At 44.7% G+C, this 22,353-nt stretch overlaps 1 protein-coding gene across 4 annotated transcripts in view; it reads right to left on the bottom strand.

Annotated features, from left to right (window-relative positions):
* The window catches only part of MTSS1 (metastasis suppressor 1), a 200,140-nt gene that overhangs the window by 137,976 nt on the left and 39,811 nt on the right, over positions 1-22,353 (bottom strand). For all 4 annotated transcript variants that reach the window (XM_006879301.1, XM_006879302.1, XM_006879299.1 and 1 more), the window contains exon 3: positions 19,158-19,231. In XM_006879301.1, coding sequence (XP_006879363.1) covers positions 19,158-19,231 — 74 coding nt within the window. The remainder of the gene's footprint in view (positions 1-19,157; positions 19,232-22,353) is intronic.

Genomic DNA, 22,353 nt, shown 5'->3' with positions numbered 1-22,353 from the left:
TTCAGGTCTTTCGTTCATAGGGTCGCTATGAGTTATCTACAATTCGAAGGCACTTCCAACAATAACCACATGAGAGCATGAAGCATGCAGTTCAAATCCACCAGCTGCTCTGTAGAAGAAGGCTGGGCAATCTCGTCCTGTGATTTACTGCCACTGAGTCGGTTCCTGACCTGACAGCACAGAACATCAGCAACCATATGTGAGTATGAGGAACCATCAGGCATTGAAGCAGGAATTCCACTACCCCGTAAAAATATCAGCAAAAGATAAGTGAGGGTCAGGTGGTGAAAGCAGCTTTGATACAAGGTGCTGCATAGGGAGCTAATCACTAGAAAGACACAGAAACTCCTTAAACAGAAACCAAGAAGCCATTTCAAAGGCAGCCATTTACGAGTTACTTTCCCCTCTGCTCAGCTTTTAGAGACAGATACAGAGTGAAAGCTCATTTCATTAACTTACCAGAGTCTTACGCCACGAATCAGAATTGACTGTAAGGCCACTGGTGATGTTTTGTTTATTAAATGTTGGTGTCAGGGTCATTCTGAGGGGGAGCCGACCCACAGCACCTAACACCACAAAGGCACCTATCAGCTTAGAGGTGAAAGGGAACGTGATGGATAATAACAGAGCACTGCAGGGGTGGCCGTCAGGGACCACAGCAAGCAGGGAGGCCCCGGGACTGCTAATGGGCACACAGGCTCTATTTCAGGGGGATGTGAATGCTTTGGATCTAGATGGAGGTGGGAGGTACACAGCACTGTGAACATATGAATTGCTACTCAACTGTTTGCGTTCAGCATGGTTCATTTTGTTATCTGAATTTCATCTCCATTTGAAAAATCAAAACAAAACGCCCCGCTGCCAGGCACACAGCAGTGTCTGGTGTTTGTTAATAAGAGAATGAGTCTTTTGCCCCATGGATGCTGCAGACTGCAGGATGGAGAGTACAGAGGATCAGAAAGCCTGTGCCTGGGTCTGGAGTCTTAACAACCTTCACAAACGAGACAGGGTTTTCAAAGAGGGGATGACCTGAGAAGAATCTTGAAGGACGAGGAAAGGTCTCTACGTGAGAGCACGGAAAGATGGATTCTGAGGACACAGAAAGCAGGGGTGGTGCTGTATCCTCAGTACGGCTTGGCGTGGGGGAGAACCAAAGGCATTCTGGGTGCCCTATCCCTGAAGGACATCATGCTTGGAGAAGAGGTGAATGAAGGAGAGGAAGACCCTCAGGAGATGGATGATATAGTAGCCTCAACACTGGGTTCAGCATAGCTGAGATCATGAGGGCAGGACCGGGCAGAGCTTCATTCCATCACACGTGGGGGTGCCTGGAGAGGGGGGACTGCTCAACGGCACCCAACAGTAACAACACACCCCATCTAGGAAGAAATCAGTAACAATCTAATCACCAGTAGCAGATTTATCATAGGCAAATATGTGTTTATAACAATTAACAAAACAGAATCAATAAGAATGAAAATAAGCCCACAGAATCAAGGGGAGTTCTAAAATGCCAAAAGTCAGTCCTGCAGGGAAACCAAGGGGCCTGGTTGGATCTGGAGCAGGGCAATGGGGGTCCGTTCTCTGTGCTCCTAACCATGAGGTCACCAGCTCAAATCCATGGCCACCTGGTGGAAGAAAGATGATGCAATGGCTTCTATAAAGATGACAGCCCCAGAGACCTCCCCTGTGACAGCTCTACTCTGTCCCACTGGATCATGTGGAGTTAGAACTAGCCGGCAATCATGGGGTTTAGAGTGTGGAAGCAGAGAGGCAGGAGGACAGGGGTCCAACAAGGGTAGAAGTGACCTGAGGAGCCATAAGACCTGACAGTGCAGGGGCCCCACAACCATGTGACCCAAGGGTCCCCCAACCTTGCCTCACAGCCATACAGGGCTTCATAGTTTCTCAAACACTAGTATAACTTCACCTCCATTTGAGTCCAGTCACCTCAACAGGCAGGTCTGGCTGACCTGACAGTCATTTCACAAAAGATGAACTGAGGGGTCAGACTGTTAAGAATCCACGCACAGCCCCCCTCCCCCTCCCCGTATGGGTGAGAGATTCCTGTCAGCCAGCCCAGTCACCCCACCTCAGCCTCTCTGGGAAGGTGACCTGGTTGAGCAGAATGAGACCTCAAGCTCGTTCTTCACATGTGATTTGACTTTTTGGAAAACACGTGGATCTTTTCACCAAGGAAAAAGCTTCCGGAAAGACATGGGCACTAGATGTGAGTGTCCAAGGCTCTGCTCAGCACCATGGTCATCCTTGGATGAAGCCGCGTCACACACTGTCAGAGTTTTCAAACCACAGCGAGATATAAAGAATTTAAGGGGAGCTCTGGTGGCCTAGTGGCAAGAAGTTGCACTGCAATCCCAGAGGCGCACGGTTCGAATCCACCAGATGCTCTGCCGAGAAAGGAGGGACAATCTCCTCCTGTACCAGTCAGATCTGATTTGATGGTACACACACATGAAAATAATAAAATAAAAAAAAGAATTTAAAGGGCAAACTGGACCAAGCTTGGACCATTGACCACCTCACATAAAGGCACACCCACTGTCCCAGTAAACTGACATATGGAAACCTTACAACATCTACCCCAGTAATTCCCAGCCAGGTGTGATCTGCCCCGAGGAGACGTCTGGCAATGTCTGGGGACATTTCTGATTGTCACAAGCGGTAGGGGGTGAGGGATAATACTGGCCAGGTGCAGTGGGTGGCAGCCTGGGATACTGCTAAGCCCCTAGGAGTCCACAGAGCAACCCCCCAGCAAAGAGAGTGATCTGGCTCCAGATGTCTCAAGGCAGAGAAGACAGGCCCAAATCCCGAGGTGGCTTTAGACAACTGACCCCCGAGGTGGGAAGGATTCGGGGCTAAAGACCACACAGACTGGATGTGCATTCCAAGCTCTGAAGCTTCAAAGGTGTATGGTATGTTAACCACACTACTTCAAAGCTGGATTCCATGTTTGCAAGGGGACTCCTCCCTTCAACCCCGCCTCCACAATGTAAGCTGCATCAGTTCTAGGGCTAGCTGGGGGCTAGCTCAGTCCCAAAGCAGGAAGAGCCACAAGGCCCTGGTACTACACTGCTGACAGATAACACACACATTCTGTAAACACATCCAGTAAACAAACTGTGGAAGGATGTCCATCAACCCAAAGCTGGAGGCAGCTAACTATACTTCATTCTCATCAAGGAGCTTCTAGGTGGTGTAAATAGTTGTTTGTTTGACTAATAACCAATCAAAAGGCTGGAGGTTTTAATTCACCCAGTGGTGCCCAGGTAAGAAGGCTTGGCAGCCTGCTTCTGAATACTCCTGGAGATACTAAGGATTTGACAGCTACTGGATGTTTACTTTTTTAAAAGTCTCAACAATCTGTGTTATGCAGATGATACAACCTTGCTTGTTGAAACTTAAGAGGACCTGAAGCACTTGCTGTGGAAGTTCAGGGACTGCAGTCTTCAGTATGGATTGAGACTCAATATCAAGAAAAAAAAAGATTCTCACCACTGGACCGATTGGCAGTGTCATAACGGATGGTGAAGAGATTGAGATTGTTCACAGCTTTAGTTTGCTTGGCTCCACAGTCAACACTCTTGGCACCAGCAGCCAGGAAATTAAAAGACGTATTGCCATGGGAAAGTCTGTGGTTAGAGACCTCTCTAAAATGCTGAAGTGCAAAGATGTCAGTCTGGAGACTAAGATGTACCTGATACATGCCATGGTCTTTGCAATCGCTTGCTATGCATTGGAGAGCTGGACAGTGACTAGGGATGATAGGAAGTGAATTGATGCCTTTGAGCTGTAGTGTTGGAGAAGAGTATCGAATATAGACTGCTCAGAAAACAAACCAGTTTGTCCTGGAGAGGGTGAAGGCAGGCTACTCCTTGGAGGCAAGGATTCCGAACCTTCGTCTGACATACTTTGGGCATGTTGTAAGGAGGGACCAGTCCTTGGAGAAGGACGTCATGCTTGGGAAGGTGGAGGGACAGCGCAGGAGAGGAAGACCCTCGATGAGATGGATTGATTCAGTGACTGGAGTAATGGGGGCAGGTGTGTTGGAAATGGTGAGATTGGCACAGGATAGGGCAGAGTTTAGGGCAGTGGTACATAGGGGTATTATGAGTTGCAGGCGGCTTGACGGCACATAACAACAACATCATGCAGGACTCTGGATGCCTGTATGGGAACCACCACAGCACAGCCATCTCCCCTGCAGGCATGTTCTAAGCCCACCTGTGGCCAGGTGGTGCATTTGCACAGCTTATTATTTCCTCCAGTTCCCGCACAGACAACACACCTTGCTTGCTCTTGGGTTTAAATCATATTATCCACAGGCAAGCTCGCACTCAGCATCCATACCAGCTTCTAAACAAGCACAGATGGCAATCACGTGCTTAACCGGTAAACTGAGGGCTGGGGATGGCTACGTGGGGCTCTCAGAGCTGGGGGGCTTTGACAGACTGGGGTCAGGAAACACAGGAGGAAGCATGCTGAGAGCTGAAGGTCTTTTGTCTGCCATCAGGCCTCTGGTAAACCAATGGATTTAATCAAAGTCAATGGGTTAATAACACCAGTGTCAGCCCCTCATTCTCATCATTCCAAAGAGACGCTCTGCGCTTAGCGATCACTCATACTGGGAGGAGAGCTGTTTCCACGAGGCTTTTGTCTCTTATCAGATACCACTGGCCATCTTTGGAAACTGTGTCTCGTTCTACTTCTGACAGCCACATCAAAAGAGTGCGTATTAAAGGCCACATCCTGCCTTGGCAGAAGCAGCATTTTTTATCTCCTTTGCAATCCATCAGCCTTTCCCCGTTCCCTTATTTTAAGCAGTATAGAACTGAGAAAGACCCTCAAATGCAGCTCTAAGAGAAAGTACCACCCAGTGTCTGCATATCTGTTTCCATGGCAACCAGGGTCCCTGAGCCCCGGCGCACACAGCAGGAAACACTGCAGATTTCCACAGCCGTGTCTTTTACTAGAATTAAGAGGTGCATGGCAAGTTTAAACACTGGGGAATCAAAATGTAATGTGTGTATATGTGTATATAAATACCTTTATGCTATATATACACACACATATACCCCAAAGTCAGACGAGGTAGGTGACTAAACCGTCAGTCAGGCTACAGATAAACATGCTTGCGTTAACTATAACAATGACTCCAATGTAAGCAAGTCTCTTCCCTCTGCACAGGTCAAAGCAAATGGAAACGGCCTCTGTAAGAAAAAGGAGAGCCAGAATGATAGTAGAAAACTGTTGCAGAAATCCAGATGATCAGGGATTCCATATCAACAAGCAAACAGCTTTGCAGAACTATCACCAGCTGAGAGGATCGTTTTCTCCTACCCATGTGATTTCCTAGTGAACCATTCAACCCAAAGGCACAACAAACTGGTTAATAATGTGACTGTAAGGAAAACCATTAGGGCAGGATGTGAGGGGGTACAAGTTCCCACTCAGCATGGCCTCAGGCAAATGCCTTCACCACACAAAGACTCAATTTCCTCCATAACATTGAAAAGGTAGCATTGAATTCTTCCGCATTTAAAAAAAAGTGCTCCTTCTTCCCCTACTTTAAGAAAATCTGCTGTCAAGGATCTCCTCCAGAGGACTAAAGAGCAAGGATGTCAGTTTAAAGACTAAGGTGCACCTGATTCAAGCTATGGTCCTTTCAATTACTTCCTATGCATTTGGAAGTTGGACAATGAATAAAGATGACAGATGAAGAATTTATGCCTTTTAACTGTAGTGTTGGAGCAAAGAAGTGACCATCTCACAGACTACCAAAAGAACAAATTAGTCTGTCCAAGATGTTCCTTAGAGGCAAGGATGGTGAGATGTCATCTCACATATTTTGGGTAAGTTGTGAGAAGGGACTAGTCCTTGGAAAAAGATACCATGCTGGGAAAGGTGAAGGGTCAGAGAAAGAGAGGAAGACCCTCAACAAAACGGACTGACATAGTGACTGTAACAATGGGCTCAAATACATCAGAGATAATGAGGGTGGCACTGGGTAGCGCAAGGTCCAGATGTCTGTTGTGCTTAATTAGAAAAGACCAGAGAGGCATGCTTTAAAAAAAAACAAAAAACGAAAAACAAAACAAAACAAAAAAAAAAACAAACACGCAAATCTCCAGGAAATTCTCACTTTAGGTTGCAGATATATTTCTAGGAAGAGTGTGTGAAAATCAGACTTCTTTAGCGGTTTCAGGAGAATTCCTGCCAGGTTTTCAGCAATGGGAGACCTTCTGAAAGGAAGCTGAACTCTCTCATTTTTCTTTTCTTCAAGTGATTTCCCAATATCACATTTTTTTTTCCACAGCAAAAGTCATGAGCACAGTGGGCATGAAAACCCTGGTATAAAGTCATTTCCACATTTGGTGTGTGTTCTGTGGCTGGGACTTTATCAGAAGGAGCAGAAAAGGGACAGCCGTGTGGTCGGGCAGAACAGACCCGTCGTAGGAAAATATCAGTCTGACAACTTCCAGTGTTTTCAGGCTTGCACGGACATTCCAAACGGTTATTTTTATCTGAGATGGGCAGGCCTGACCAAGTTCACAGCTCTGTGGTAAAGACTTTTCATAAGATAGTAATGTAAAAGAAAAAAAGGTCTTACTTCATCAGTCTGAACTAAAAGAACGAATAGAGGCACTCCTTGATGCATATTAGTAGCTGTTCTGCTAAAAATGTGTGCGTGAGGCAGTGTTAGGTATTAAGCTAAAAGAGAACGGCGACCCTGGAAAGCAAAGTGGAAGAACTGGAGTGACACGTACGGTGAAGGGGCAGAGGCCTCGCTGCCTGCGTACAAAACACAGACAGGCCTGGAAGTTGGATGGGCGGAACTGCTGAGTAAATCATTCTGTAAACGGCCCAACAACATAAATAACCACACTGCACACAGACCCAAGCAGTCACCCATGAAAACACACATCCTCTGGACGCCCAGACCGCCCTCCCGGCCACCGCTGCTACCACCGCTGGGTAATCCACCAGCATTATCTAAAGCTGCCTGGGTTAGACAGAAACAGCATGCCTGGCGTCCTGGACAGCATGGGGGGGAAATGCCTTCAAGCCAAAAAGAGAAGACCCCATTCCATGTGTGAGAGCAAACCATTCTTTTAGTGGCTGAAACTGTCAAGCCTTAACAGGACGCATATCCTTGGGAATAGGGTTTGGAAATCCTAGGCTCTCCCCAGCACACACTACTACACCCATACACCACACAACACTGGCCACCAAGGAGGTTCAGAGTCACGGTGACTTCATGGGTCAGAGCAGAACTCTGGTGTTCAGAAGTGGGTCACCAGGCCTTGCTTTTCTTCCAAGGCAGCTATGGATGGACAACCTCCCACCCTTCTGGTCAGCAGCTGAGGATGCTAACAGTTGCATCGGGGGGGGGGGGGGGGATCAAAAAGACCCCACTGCCACTGAGTCAGTGATGACTCTTACTGACGCTCGATCAGATTTTTGAGGCTGTAAATCTTTATGGAGGGAGTTCTGGGATAGCTTAGTAGAAGGGAACTATGCTGCCAATGCAAAGGTTCCTGGTTCAAAGTCAACAGCTGCCCCTCAGAAGAAAGATAGGCAATCTCTTCCAGTTTGATTAACTATCTAGGAAAACCCACAGGAGGGTCAGCTGTGGGTCTGACTCAATGGTACATCATAACAACAAATCTTTATGGAAAGGAGATGGCCCATCTATCTCCCATAGAGTAACTAGTAGATTCAAACCACTATTAACTTTGGGTTTTTAGCCCAAAATGCCTGTGCAATGCCACCAGGGCTCCTATTCCTGATACAAGGATTTAGAACTCCAGTGACATCTTGGATACCCAGCACATGCTTTCATAAATGCGGGCTTTGCTTAGTTTCTCTTGGGCTGGTACCTAGTCGCCACCTTTTCAAATGCCATTTCAGGAAGGGGCCTCTCCAGGCAAAGACGCTGGTTAACCATAATGGAACTGTTGTCTCTAGCAACGGTTGCTACCCAACCAGAGATCAATAATAAAGGCCCACTTGTCGAGCAAGACAGTGATGCTGCCAAAAAGAAGGACAGAAGGATATTGAAATAATTAAAAACAACAAATCCATGAAGTCCTTGGTTATTTTTACAATGGTGACATTTATAAAAATGTTAAAAATATATGTGCCACTTTCCTCTCTTGACTCAAACATTAAGTGTGAGTTTCATAGAAAGCAAGCTAAAAATAAAAAAGATTCAAACCACTATTAACTTTGGGTTTTTAGCCCAAAATGCCTGTGCAATGCCACCAGGGCTCCTATTCCTGATACAAGGGTTTAGAACTCCAGTGACATCTTGGATACCCAGCACATGCTTTCATAAATGCGGGCTTTGCTTAGTTTCTCTTGGGCTGGTACCTAGAAACATCACATACACAGGTCTATGGAAAATGAAGCGTTCCATCTGGAGCAGAATGTGTACAACTAAAAGTATCTGCTAACGATTGATTGTAAGTGACTCTTGGTACGTCCGAGTTGGAAAAGTACAGAAAAATGAAACCCGAAAGCAAAATGCAACATTTATGAACTCATTTTAAAAGGCATTCCAGGATTTTATGTCACCCTTGGCTGGGCCAATGGGAGCACGAAAACCTTTGTACAGGAGAGCTTGAGGCCTGGGGAATTTATCTACAAGTGGGTTTACGTAACAGGCACACAGTTTACAGCCAAACTGCACATTATTATAAGCAGTCATAATTTCTAAAGGCTTTGGATTCACACTCTATAGAAGACAGGGACATTAAGAATTATTTAATAATAAAAAAACACACAGTTACCATCAAGTCAATTCAACTCCTGGCAGCCCACGTGTGTCGGACAAGAATGTGCTTCCCACAGTTGTCAATGGCTGGTTGTTTGACCACAGATCACCAGGCCTCTCCTATCAGGCCTCTGGGGTGGATGTGAAATCTCCAAACTTCTGGTTAACAGTCAAGCTCAGTTTGCACTATGTAGAGCTAGTCAGTCAATCTGTCTGTCTCTTTTCCTCTCACATCATGACCTCCACGATAGAACAGACTTGTCCCATAGAGTTTCTGAGACTGTGCGTCTTTATGAGAACAGCCCGCCTTCTATTTCTCCTGAGAACAGCCATGTGTTCTAACCACAAAGCTTTTGGTTAGCAGTCAAGGATTACCCGACGAGGCTACCAGGGTCCCTCGGGAAATAAATACAAAGCCAATCAATTCTAGGTGCCTTATGAGCTGATGGACATTAACAAGGGGACATCAAGGCGAGCTCAAGTTCTGTCATCTTGACTGAAGCAAACCACTGCCCCCGAGTCCCCTCATGGTGATTCCCTTCAGCTTTTCAAGATGAAATCTTGATGGGAGAAGAGACTACCTTTTCTTTTTCCTCAAGAGCAGCTGGTGGGTTCGAACTATTAACCTTTCAGTGCTCAACTCAACTTCAAACTACTATGTCACTCAATCTTCTATGTCATGAGGGCTCCTTTGCACAGGTTGTAGCAAAAACTGTCAACTTATCAAAGGTCTCTCTCAGAAAAAAAACTCCAAAAACCAAATACTACAAACCCTCCTTGCCATCAAGTCAGAACCGACTCAGAACTGACCCTCCACTGAGTTTGCAGGGCCATAAATCACACAGGAGGAGACTGGTCACTCTTCCCCCAAAGAGCTGTTGGTGGGTGTGAATGGCCTGAGATGCATCCTTTGGGTGATCAGTGCAACTCCCTACAAACTAAGTCATCTTTTTTTTTCTTTTCATTCTTATTGTTAATTTCAATGAAAATTAAGAGACTTGGATTTTCATTCATTCATTGTTGCACTTTTCTCCCTGCCCACTCCTCCCCCCGTCCCACCCAATATACTCTCTTCTTTGAAAAGTAAAAGTAAAATTCTTTCATTGTTTTACAATCCCTCCCCCCAAGTTCACTCCACTATGCAGCCTTCTTCTGGACTCCTGTCATGAATCATGCCTAATCATATATCCCTTTTAAAAAACCGTTTTCTCCCTCATCTATTTCAATGCAGTCTACAATTTTTTATCCACTCTTTCTCCGTCTACCCCCAACCCCGATGTCAGTCCTGTTTTTCAACAGTGGCACCACTGTTTTGTGCAAGTCATCAAGTCTGCATAAAAGCTATTCATCCTGCAGATATGTTCCTATGTCCTCCCCTCCCCCAAGACTCTGCTAATGTTTTCATTTTTTCCCTTAACAACAACTTGCATGAGAGGAGTAGAGCTATGAAGTCCAACGGTGTGCCCCAGCACCCCAGGCATCCTTCATTCTCATAAGCAGGTAAGGGGCTTGAAAGCTGCAGAAGCCAGAGAGAAGCACGCTGGTTCTGAAAGGCTCTGAACACTCCTTACTGTTCTTACTCTGAAGACACATCAGCTGTCTTTTCTGGCAAGTCGACTCAGCTCGGCCACACACAACCCTTTTGCCCACCACCTTGTCGTTCCCAGTACCGACCCACATCACCCACCTGCTCAAGTTACAGACATTCCTTGTATGTACTGGGTCAGGGGAGGGAATAGGTAGAAGACGGGCCTTTCTTAAAACCTAGGCCTTCTTCACAAACTGTGTCACAGTCACCAGCTGTGTGTGGATCAAGAGCCCCGGTGGTGTAGTGGGTTAAGTGCAGGGCTGTTGACAGAAACACTGCCAGCTCAAATCTACCGGCTGCTCTGGGGAAAGATGTGGCGGTCAGCTCGCATTAACACCTGCAGCCTCTGAAATCCCATAAGGACTTGGGCTCCGTTCTACAGGGTAGCTTTGAGTCAGAATCAACTTGGCATCAGTGATTTGAGTATATTTAAGTTACATATACGTGAGTGGCTATTTAAGTTACAATTCATTAGAAGCAAATCAAATTAAAAGTGCAGGTCTTCAGTCACACTGTTTGCATAGGAAGGACAATACTCAGGAGTCTCAGCTGGCCACCACACCAGACAGAGCAAACAAGAATACTGTCTTCATCACCCGAGATTCTAGGTGAAGCCCCGGCCCCATCCAGACGGCCGGCATGTCCTACGAGGCCAGGGCTCCATCTGTCATCCCCACGCAACACGTAAGACTTGTCGAGTCCTGGGATGAGTTCGCCAATTAAAAATAAAACTGAACACAATAATCAATAGCACCCATGAATACTGTGCTCTTTAAAAATGTCACTTATGCAAAACTGAACTATCAATTATTCTACAACAAGAATGCAAGAGAGCAGGGGGGCTAGATTAATGGAGACTGAACAAGCAGAGAGCAAAAAATGAGTATTCACGGATTGTAAAGAACGGAACTCTTAACAATGAACAATTTGTGTAGCAATTGTGGAATGTAAACTTAAACTGCTGTCCAAAGTTCCAGGGAAAACACAGTATTATTTTATTAAAAAGAAAGAAAGAAGGGACAATATTATTGTTAAAAAATAAAAGGATAAACACAGTATTTTTTTTAATAAAGAAAGAAGGAACAAGTATTCTGTCTTAGCCCAGCCAACTTCCCACTTTGTAACCAATTAGAAATGTCCTTTTCACGGCTTACCCTATAGCCACCTACAAAACAACAATGGTATTTTTCAAAGCAGAACTACCAGCCAGGCAGAATGGGCCCACGTCTTCCTTAGCATAATTCCTACAAATCCAAACAAAAAGGATGGGTTCAAGATCTCAAAGGCGGAAGGTGACAGAGTTCCCATGCCATTGTCCATCCAGAGAACGCAGTGCTGTTGTTGATGATGTTGTTGTGTGCTTGTTAAGTCAATCCAACTCAAGGATCCTGCAGGACAGGGCTGCACTTCCCATAGGGTTTCCAAGGTGGCAACCTTCATAGGAAGAGAGAGACCTCAGCTCCTTTTCCCCACGGTACTGCTGCTGGGTTCGAACTATTGTCCTTGCAGGTAACAGGTAAGGGATTCATATTTTTTTAAAATAAGCAAATGCAGCTGGTGACCTGTCCACTCTGTGGCCAAGCTGGATATGCTTAAAATAACTTTCAGCATAACAACTGCTTTCTGGGCCAGGTTCAAAAAAACCAGAGCTACAGGTCCCCCAAGGCACCTCTGTACCGAATCCAAATAGAATTATCCCAAGCTAGCTTCCCATGAAACTTTCCCTAAAGTCCAGAAAGCTGTTGTAGGCCATGGTCCTATTTATCAGAGTCTATAAATGCCCAGGAGGGAGAAGATTTTAAAAAGAATGCACTATCCTCTGAGCTTGACCTTAAAAGAAAGGGGGAGGAAGCTTTTTTCTTGATCACTTGTATGTTACCTTGCTTTTGGCAAGATCTTAAGGACAAGACCCCTAAATCAACTAGAAGGCAGAACCTGCCAATAAGGATATAAGGTCGGTTTCTAATCTACTGTCACAGTTTGGAAGGTTAATAGTTAATCCTGTGCGTCTTTGATCAAATGAATCCCTTTAGGGTGATATTTTTGAGGTGATTTTACATTCCCTTAAGATGATATTTTTAAAAAAAAAATCCATTTCAAGCCTAAGAGAAGGACTGTAAAAAAATATTCTTCTAATTTCTTTTCTAAATGTTAATAAATAAACCATCTTTCTTTTCCAATATGCAGCCCAATAGCTTCCCAGATAGAAATTAACCGGCTGTAATTACTAATTAAGGTGAATCCAGGATATGAAAACAAAGTCAATTCAGAAGCAAGGGCCAGTGAAGACTCAAACAAACAGTCTGGTTAAAATAAAACTTGGGGGCAAACAGAGACAGGGTGGCTGCAGTGTGCAAACAGCTTCCCAGCACGTCTTCATCCAGAAGATTCCTTTCCTCCCCAGCCTGGGCCAGAGCAGGCCAGGGGCTGCCTTCACCCGCTCACCTGTGCCCCTCACCAGGACCTCACTGTCCGAGGGAAGATCCCTCTTTCAACCTCAGAGAAATAATAAATCAGAGGTTCCATCAGAGGCTGAGTAGCCAAGAATCAAATTCTGGACCAAGCAGAATCTGGCCGAGATGCAGCTCCTGCCGTCAGCAATGACAGCGTTCTTCTCATAGAGCCTTGGGGACCACTATTAGAGCTGCAATAGTTGGGGCAACAGTTCAGGCCTCAACTGCTTCGTAAAGGGACATTCTCTCTCGTTTCCCTTAAGCATACAGCTCTTAGCCTTCTCCCATTTCCACGTTGGATTACATCCTAGAACCGAGAGAGAAAACATCTCTGTTCTAACTGAATAGACTCACCCACCATTGGTTTGGCTGTTCTGGGTCTGGGTAAGACAGACTGAAGGAACCCGTGTAGGCACAATGGTGAAGTACTCATCTGCTAACCAATAGGTGGACAGTTCAAACCCACCCAGCAGCTCCAAAGATCAGAGGCCTCACTATTTATGTGAAGATTATAGGCTAGAAAACAGTTTGGCATGTTGGGTCACTATGCATTGTAAGTCAATTTGATGACAAATTGCCCTGCTAAATGGCAGCTAGTGTTCTGGTCTCTGGGTCCCTGAGATCTGAGCTCGGTGCTGGCCCTGGAGGTGTCTCGGGAAGGCACTGCTCCATGAAGCCAAGGACTGATTCCACAGCAGGACTGGCTTCACCAGGGATGTGACTTTTAAAGTGGTTCTTGGAAAACCAATGCGCCCTGGTGACACAAAAGTCTGCGTCACTTTGCTGTTAACCAAAAGGTGGGCAGTTTGAACCTCTCCTGTGGCTCTTCCAGGGAAAGACCTAGAAATCTGCTCTAATAAAGATTACAACCAAGAAAACCCTTCAGGGTGGTTCTACTTTGTCACATTTGGTCGTCATGGGTCAGAACCAACTCAACAGCCTCAACAATGACGTGGAAGCCAGCAGCAGATACCGGGGGTGGACGGGCCTGGGAGGGCGTTCGAGCTCTGGAATGGACATGTGCACAGGAAGGGATCAAGGGCTTTCAGGCCTCAAGGAGCACAGTGTTCTCTGTGGGTGGAGATGTCCCTGGACAGGTGGGTGAAGGGGAGATAGCAGGATGCCTAAGTGAACAGTGCAAACCTGGCCGGAACACAGGACTCATGCTTGTCTTTGGAAATGCGAGGTCTCCAGGAGCATTCCAATTCATTCTAATTCCACAGAAATTATGTGGGCTCTGAAATCTGAAGCGAAGCCAAGTCTTGAGTGGTTATGTGGCAAAAAGTCAGATCTGGAGACCACGTTTCATAAAATCATGACTCAAATCTGGTGACTTCTTTAAGAACCAAGCCTGCTTTCCCTGGAGCAAGTCTCATTGATTTTCTTGGACCTGATGGAGTACAAAGCCCCGCACCCCACTGGGTCCTCATGGCTGACCCAAGAATTTCCACTTCTACTTGGCATCTCCATTCAGTTCTGGGGGCGGGGGGCAAGCAGGGAAGTCTTCTTTTTACAATTCAAACTAAGCCAAATGCCCATCTGCAGTTTCCATTCTTGTCTTCTAACCCTCTTCCCCAAGGAACTCTGGTGGCACAATGGATATGCACTTGGATACTCACTGAAAGGTTAGATGTTCAAATCTGTCCATAGACTCTGCAGAAGAAAGACTTGGTGATCCACTTTTGTAGAGATTACAGCCTGAAAACCCTACGGGGCAGTTTTATTCTGTCCCATGGGGTCACTATGAGTTAGGGTCGCCCACAGCTCCTCAAGACAGAGGACTTAGCAATCATCTTCTGTGTGGACTTCCAGTTCAGGAAACCCTATGGGACATTTCCACTCTGCCCTGCAGGTCGCTGTGAGCCGGAAAACAGCCCACCAGCACACAGCAGCAATATTCTCTTCAGTACTAAACCCATGCACAGCTTTGCAAATGACATCTCAAGCCTTTCAGACATTGAAGATGGTCTGGTCCACCTGGGATACATTTCATTTCTTCTCATTTAAATGCCTTACTGTGTGCTTGATGTAGCAACATCTACACACGCCTGAGATGGTTTTGCAGAGCTATAAAAAGCAATTAGAGAGGTACCGGGAGACAGATGGAAATGAAAGTCACACAGCATTCCGCTCTTCAAAGGCCCTTGTTGACCAATAAGACCAGAGCCAGGAAAAGCCAGAGCTGACTAAGAGAGCATGTCCTTAGTTCACGACCCCTGCCGTCCACAGGGACGGTGGACAGAGGGTGAGGGCACGTCCTTCCAGGTGTACACATGACCCCTGATTCAGTGCTGTCGCTGCGAGTTCTAGTGCTGCTGCTGTTGCTATAAAGGCGAGGAGGGCTTTCAATTCCTTTGTTCTGTGTCTTAACTTTTCTATTTGTTTTTTTTTGGTGGTGGTGGTTGTTAAGAAGCCAGACGACTGCAGGTTAGTCACTTCAAACCCTTAACTGTGATGGCAGGCCAAACACTGGTCCACTAAGGAGACCTTACTCTTGAGAAGCATTCCTCAGGGTTAAGAGCTTGACTACCAATCAACCAAAAGGCTGGTGGTTCAAAGCCACCCAGAGGCAGCTCAGAAGAAAGGTTTGGCAATCTGCTCCTGAAAAATCCTATGAAGTGCAGTTCTACTCTGCAAAAATGGGTCACCACGAGCTGGAATCTGCAATGCAACTGGAAAGAACAAATAAAATACTCACAGGAAATTCACAGCTCACTAACTCGTGGATTTGACATCTACAGAATGGGTCTTCATGACCAAAGAATGAGACACACACACACATACACACACTAACAACACATACACTTTCCACTTTCACAGGGGTGGTGGTGGTGGTGTTGTGTACCGTAAAGTCAGAACCAACCCACAGTTGACCCTCCGGCGGGTTTTCAGAGGCAGTTAAACACCACATGGGAGGAGACTGCCCATCCTTCTCCTGTGGAGCAGCTGGTGGCTTTGAACCGTGTGCCTTTGGGATTGCAGTGGAGCTTCTTGCCACTAGGCCACCAGAGCTCCCACTTTTCATATTAAATTTTATATTCATCCCCAAGTGCAAGGCCAAGCAAATACAGAACTCTACTTTGTGCTAATAAACTTGTAAATTCCAGTATAGTTTTATTATTAACCTAAATATATACATAATAGCCATTTATACATTTTTGTTTAAATAAACAGTACAGTGTGTATGTAATTAATGCCAGCAAATTACACACTTAAAATTACGGAAATGGCTAATTATTTTTTACCACAATAAAGATCAATTTAAGATGAGCAAAATAAGAGCTCTCTTCTATTTAACAACAGTTAGCAAATGGCTAGATTAAGTTTGCTGTTATAGTGACTAATTAGAAAAGTTTTCCCATCCTAATTAAATTTTACTAATAGTAGGCACAAAATAATTTACTGAAAAGGACAAAGACCTTTCAGAGCTGTTTCCTTCCAGAAACATTTTGAAATGTTAGTATTCTGGAAGCCAGAGATCAGTGAGTTTGAGAATTCTGGACATTTGCCCCAAACAGATGCAATGAAGAATAACTAAAACTTCCTCTGTTATTTAAAAAAAAAAGGGGGTGGGGGAAGGGAAAGAGACTTGGAAAACAAATCTCTTCAAAAAAACAAGTCAAAGGACAAAGGATATCTTTTTTCTGTACAGAGTAGATTTCAATTTTCAAGCTGTCTTAGTACAGCCTGCGATGACCTTAAGCCCCAAAATATTTGCTGATCAAAACAGCCTGAAGCTTTGCTCCAGATTCATTGTTTCCTTGGTGATTCATAAACCACTACAAATAGATGACTTGTAAATCCCCACAAGGATGTATACACAGGCACTGGCTGCAGCACAGCTTTTAACGTCAAATGAATGGAAATGATCTAAATATTTATCAACAAAAGAATGATAATGTTGTCTCTATCCAGACAGTGAAATTCCATTTGGCCGTTTGGAAGTAAGAAGCAGATCCACAGGTACTGTCATGGAAGCTCAACCACAAGGTTCTGTGGAGCAAAACCAGAGAACAGTGGGCCCTCCAGGGCTGCCTTTCAAAAAAGATCAGACCTGTGTATTTTTATCCATATACATTTCACATAATACTCTGCAACTAGCTTTTTCTCCTCTCAGACATGTTTTGTCTACGTATGTGAAAAAGGAAAAAAATCTATAAATAACAGCATCTCAATCCCTGAAGGCCTGCTGGGAGGGGTGGGGATAGAGTTTATATATAATTTCCTCATCATGTTTTAAAAACGAGGAGCATATTCCACATCTTTCTATTTGTAAGTGGAAATTAACAATAATTTCTGACACTGAACACACACAAAAAGTACATTCCACTTTTTCTTTTCACTTTCTTCAAACATATCTTCTTTCTAGGGAGCTAAAATGCATCAAACTGAATTCTTCCAAGAACATGTTTTAGCTTAAACGAGCATTCTCACACCCCCACAGCTCAAAGAACGTTATTTCCCACCAGCGCACACAGAGAGCGTTCCAGCACCACTGAAACAGACCTGAAAATAAACAGTTTAAAAATATAGCAAGGCAGTGGCTATTCACGGTAACACTGTTTGTCTTTTGTCAAACACATCACCTCAAAGGCCCCACTCTTCCCCCATCGCCACCAGAGAGGGGCAATTCCAGTGTCTTTTCCCACAAGTAATTGCTCTGTTTTTCCTCCCTTCAATCCATGAGAACTCCCAGGTCCTCAAGCTTCCCACCAAAACCCGCTGTGGGGCTGAGGTTCCTCAGTTACCAGGATCCTACGGCACAGCGTGACGGGCAGTCGGGGACACCTTGCCCTTCCCTCATTCAGAGGGCACCCCACAATGAAACACTAGCATACAAAACCTTACCATGAATACACATTAGGAATCCAAAAAATGCAATTCCAGGTATCTGAATGAATTTTTTTTTTAAAAGTTAAGCAAAAAATATTAAAAAATTTTTCCTTTCATTCTGATGGTAATTCCAAAAACTGAGTCCCGGTGGTGCAGTGGTTAAATGTTCCGTTGGCAATGGAAAAGTTGGCAGTTCAAACCCACCAGTGCCTCCAACAAAAAAGATACGGCAGCGTATTTCTCTAACTCTTACAGACTTGGAAACCCTATGGGGTAATTCTCTGTCCTATAAGGTCATTGTGAGTTGACTCAACTCACCAACAACAAGTTTTTATTAGAGAAACTCATCAGTGTGGCTAGTGGATAATGTAGAAGCAGAAATACTAAGAAGTACATCTGACATTATTAACTGTGGTGGGCTCTCATTTCAATGTCCTGTTTATCTGTTTATAGAGCTTCTGTAACAAATATTCACAGTAAAACCTGAGACCAGAAGAACTAGGCGGTACCTGGCTACCACTACTAAGTATTAGGTTCAAGATTTATAATTAAAATCAAGGGTGGAGAGATTTTTTTTAAAAAAAAAAATTTTTTTAAAAAAGGGTAGAACAAAGTTAATTAAAAAACACCAGGTTTCCTGTTGGGACAGAGACTGGTGGAATCCTCTGAGGCACCCTTCAATCCTGGAACAGAACCCATGTCTAGAGATCAATCAACTTTCGGCCAGATAGTAGCCCTATTAAAGGAAAAAGCAACTGTATGACACCCAAAGTACAGCATTTGCCTGAACACAAAGTACAAAGGCGAAAAGGGGCAGGGAGGAAGGATGAATGGACATGAGGAACCCAGGCAGGGAGCAGGAAGAGTGCTGTTACATTGTAAGGATTGTAACTAAGGTCATGAAACAGACAATGGATAAATTGCTGAAAGGGTCCTTGTTTCATGGGGACCTAGAAAATGGTCTGTCTGATCATCACCCACTGCCCCCTGTTTCATAAGGAAAACCTTAGGGTCATCCACGGGAGAAAGGCATACCCCAAACAAGGGCAAAGCTCAGGACCCATCAGCCAACCTGTTGTTAAAAATGATCAGAACCCACAATTAAAAAAACACAGTAAGTCATCAAGAAGCAACTAAAACAATGTACCTGTAATTCCTGTAATATTTTATATGGAGATATAACGAAATACCTGAAAATAACTTATCAATTAAAGGAAAACACTTGACACGGGGGAACAAGTGATCAAGAAACATAGCAAGCCATCTCAGGCGTAACCAAGGCTCTGGGCCTTCGTCTCTCATCTCTTTGCCGGTGCTTTATCATCTGGAGACCTAGAGAAAACGCGTCCCACGTGGAATCCCACAGAGAAATACAAAGATGAGTGAGCGCCGTGCTGCTATCGGGAGTGGCAAGCTTGTGAAGCCAGCGGGGTTAGGAGCCCACACGCTGAACTCAGCTGGAGCTGGAAGCCCTCCCCCATCCACTTACCACGTGTATTGGTAGCCATGTCAGCCACTTTCTGAAAGGCGTCCAAGAAGGCAGCTGCTGCTACTACTGTAGTCCTAAAAATGCAAACAGATGACAAAAGCATGAGCAATGTCTCACACTAGCAAATTCATTACAGCGAGAAGGGCCAAAGCCTCAGCTAAGGAGAGGACGGAAACTTCCAGGAGGAACAGATCAGCCGGATTAGGACAGCACTGGCTTCTGAAATCCGCTGCCGCCCAGTCAATTCCGACCCAGGGAGGCCCTCTGTCCGGTTTTCTCAGGCTGTAAATCTTTATACACGAAAAATGCTTCATCTCTGTCCTGTGGGGCAGCTGGCAGGTTCAAACTGCTAACCTTTCAGTTAATAGTTCAACATTTAACCCCTCAATTCCTGCTTCCATTTTTTTTTCTTAGAAAGTGCTTTGTTCTTTTTCATTTCAGTGCTCTACCCAAGAAGAAGTCTCTGAGTCTAGAGACTAAGGTGCGCCTGATCCAGGCCATGGTCTTCACACTTACTTACTATGCATCAGAGAGTTGGATAATAACTAAGGATGACAGAAGAAGAATCGATGCCTTTGAGTTATGTTGCTGGAGAAGAGTACTGAACGTACCATGGGCCGCCAGGAAAACAAACAGATCTGTACTGAAGAAGGTGAAACCAGGTTTTTCCTTGGAGGCAAGGATTTTGAAACTCCATCACACATATCTGAGCATATTGCCAGGAGGAAGAAGTGCTTGGAAAAGGACATCATGCTTGGAAGGGTGGAGGGTCAGTGCAGGAGAGGAAGACCCCTGGATAAGATGGATTGACTCAGGTACCGTGGTAACGGAGGCAGATGTGTCAGAGATGGTGAGACTAGCTCAGAACAGGGCAGGCTTCAGAGCTGCTGTTCATAGCACTGCTATGAGTTGACTCAGCTCAATGGCACATCACCACCCCCACCACCCTACAATGGTTATTGCATTCAACGAATGCTAGCAGTTCTTTCAACTCTAGTTCATGTGACTTTTTAAAAAATGCTTGGAAATTGTGCAAAAAGAGAAAAGGACAGGTGGTGTTACCTGAAGAGAAAGCATCAAAAATTCTATTATTGAAATTCATTCTGGTGCAAGAGAACAGTCTATATACATGGACTGCAGGAAAGGCAAGAGTTCTTCGAGGCTAAACAATTCCTTTTGGAGAGAGAATAACTAAGAATACAAAAAATGCAAAGTGACTTTCAAGACCAATTATTCAAAGTTGAGACTTGTACTATTTGTCATTCATGGTGATATCATGTATATCTAAATAGAAGCTCTATAGTCTTCAATGTATGGTTTTTCTAAAGAATCATCTGGTCTTTCTTCCCAAGTGCCTCTAGGTGGATATGAACCTCCAACCAGTTAAGATCTGGGTGCATTAGCCCTTTATACAACACAGGGACTCCAAGCTCTGGGACTACCATGCCAGGGTCATGACTCACAGCCCCATGCTTGTCCCATTACAAGATGTAACTTTATCTCTAAATCCTAATTATATCAAATCTGAGTTACTATTTTTTTCCAAACATATATTCTAAATTCCTAAAAGCTGAATATAGGGAGAAATTATCATACTTGCTTTACATTTAGAAATTACGTTGAACTCTTAACATTCCTAAGTAGTTTAAGTTATTTTGGGTACTCTGTTGTCCACTGGTTCCCAGGGTCTCGCTACAAGCTGTCATTCAGTGAAGAGTTAGCAGCCTCCCATGCAAGGTCCGTGGACACCAAGCCAACTTGCATTTCGTAAGGACTTTACAACCCAGCTTGCAGCTTCTGTGAATTCTCAAATAAGTCACTAAAGAATCCAGTCTACACAGAGCATCCCTGTGAACCAGGGTCGTTAAATAAAGAAGATGAAGATAGGGCTGCTAAGGAAAGAGTTTCAAATGGGGGAAAATGAAGGAATCAGTCTTTACACATAAGTACTGCTGACTAAGAGATAAAAGAGAAATAAAAACACCAAAAAATACAGATGCAGGTGCCAGAGATGGGCTGGGTAGAGCTGGGTAGACCTTCCCCAGAGAACTTTCAAACAAGACCTGAAAATTTCTAGTAGAGATAAAAAACCACTCTCCTCAAATTTTCAAAAAAATTTTAATGATATATATAAAGGGAAGCTCCGGTGGCCTAGTGGTAAGAAGCTGAGCTGCAATCCCGAAGGCACACAGTTCGAATCTACCAGCTGCTCCATGGGAGAAAGATGGACAATCTCCTCCCATGTGATTAAATGCCTCTAAAAACCTACGGGAGGGTCAGCTATGGGTCAATTCCAACTTGATGGTACACAACAAACAACAACGGCATCTGTGCACAGAAAACAACAACACAAACACACACCCCAAAAACCGTAAAAAGTAAAACAATAAAAACACCTGTTCCGTCCGTAACTACTCTTAGAAGTATATTGTTTTCTACACCAAATACAAACTAGTAAGAAGTTAGCTTCATCAACCATCTATGCAGAGCTCACTATGATGCAGGATTAATTTCTGACAAAATGGTTCCATTTACTCTTGTTTGAATCAATGACAGCCATCCAGGTGAGCTGGCCACAGAAGTGACCTGCGTAGGACGTGAAGAATTCCGTGTCCCTGGGTGGGGCTTGGCTGTAACAAGGGGTTCGAGCATATCAGAGATCATGAAGATGGCACCGAATAGAACAAGGTTCAGATCCTCTGTTCACAACCCTGCTCTGAGTTGCAGTTGACTTGATGGCTTCTAACAATTAACCAAAAAGTAAGAGATTGGATGTTAAGTCCAACCAGCATTGAGGAAGAAACAGGGACTATACGTCTGTGAAGGTCAGAGCCAGGAAAATCCTATGGAATAGTTCTCCTTTGTGGCATGGGGCAGCAGGAGTCAGAATCGGCTGGGAATTGGAGATGGGTGAGAGATTGTAAGTGTCTTCCAATTACAGCCCTATTTCATTGTCTGACCCTAACATATCCTGACTCTCTCTAAGACACAGAGCAACCAAGTGGCCACCGGCAACAGAGAGGCATAACTCAGCTTAAACACTCCAAGCTGGATTTGCCTCCTCTCCAGTATAATCTTTATCCATTCTCTAATACCAAAATTAAATCATGGGCATGAAGTCGCCAGCGATGTGCTCAGGCAAGTCCTATTCATTTGAAAAAATCATTTTGGGGGAGGACCCCCAAAACAAAATGAG

The sequence above is a fragment of the Elephantulus edwardii genome, unplaced genomic scaffold (genome assembly GCF_000299155.1).
Source record: "Elephantulus edwardii isolate Elephantulus edwardi_28Jun2011 unplaced genomic scaffold, EleEdw1.0 scaffold00003, whole genome shotgun sequence".
Lineage (NCBI taxonomy): Eukaryota > Metazoa > Chordata > Mammalia > Macroscelidea > Macroscelididae > Elephantulus > Elephantulus edwardii.
This window is presented reverse-complemented; position numbering and strand designations above follow the sequence as displayed.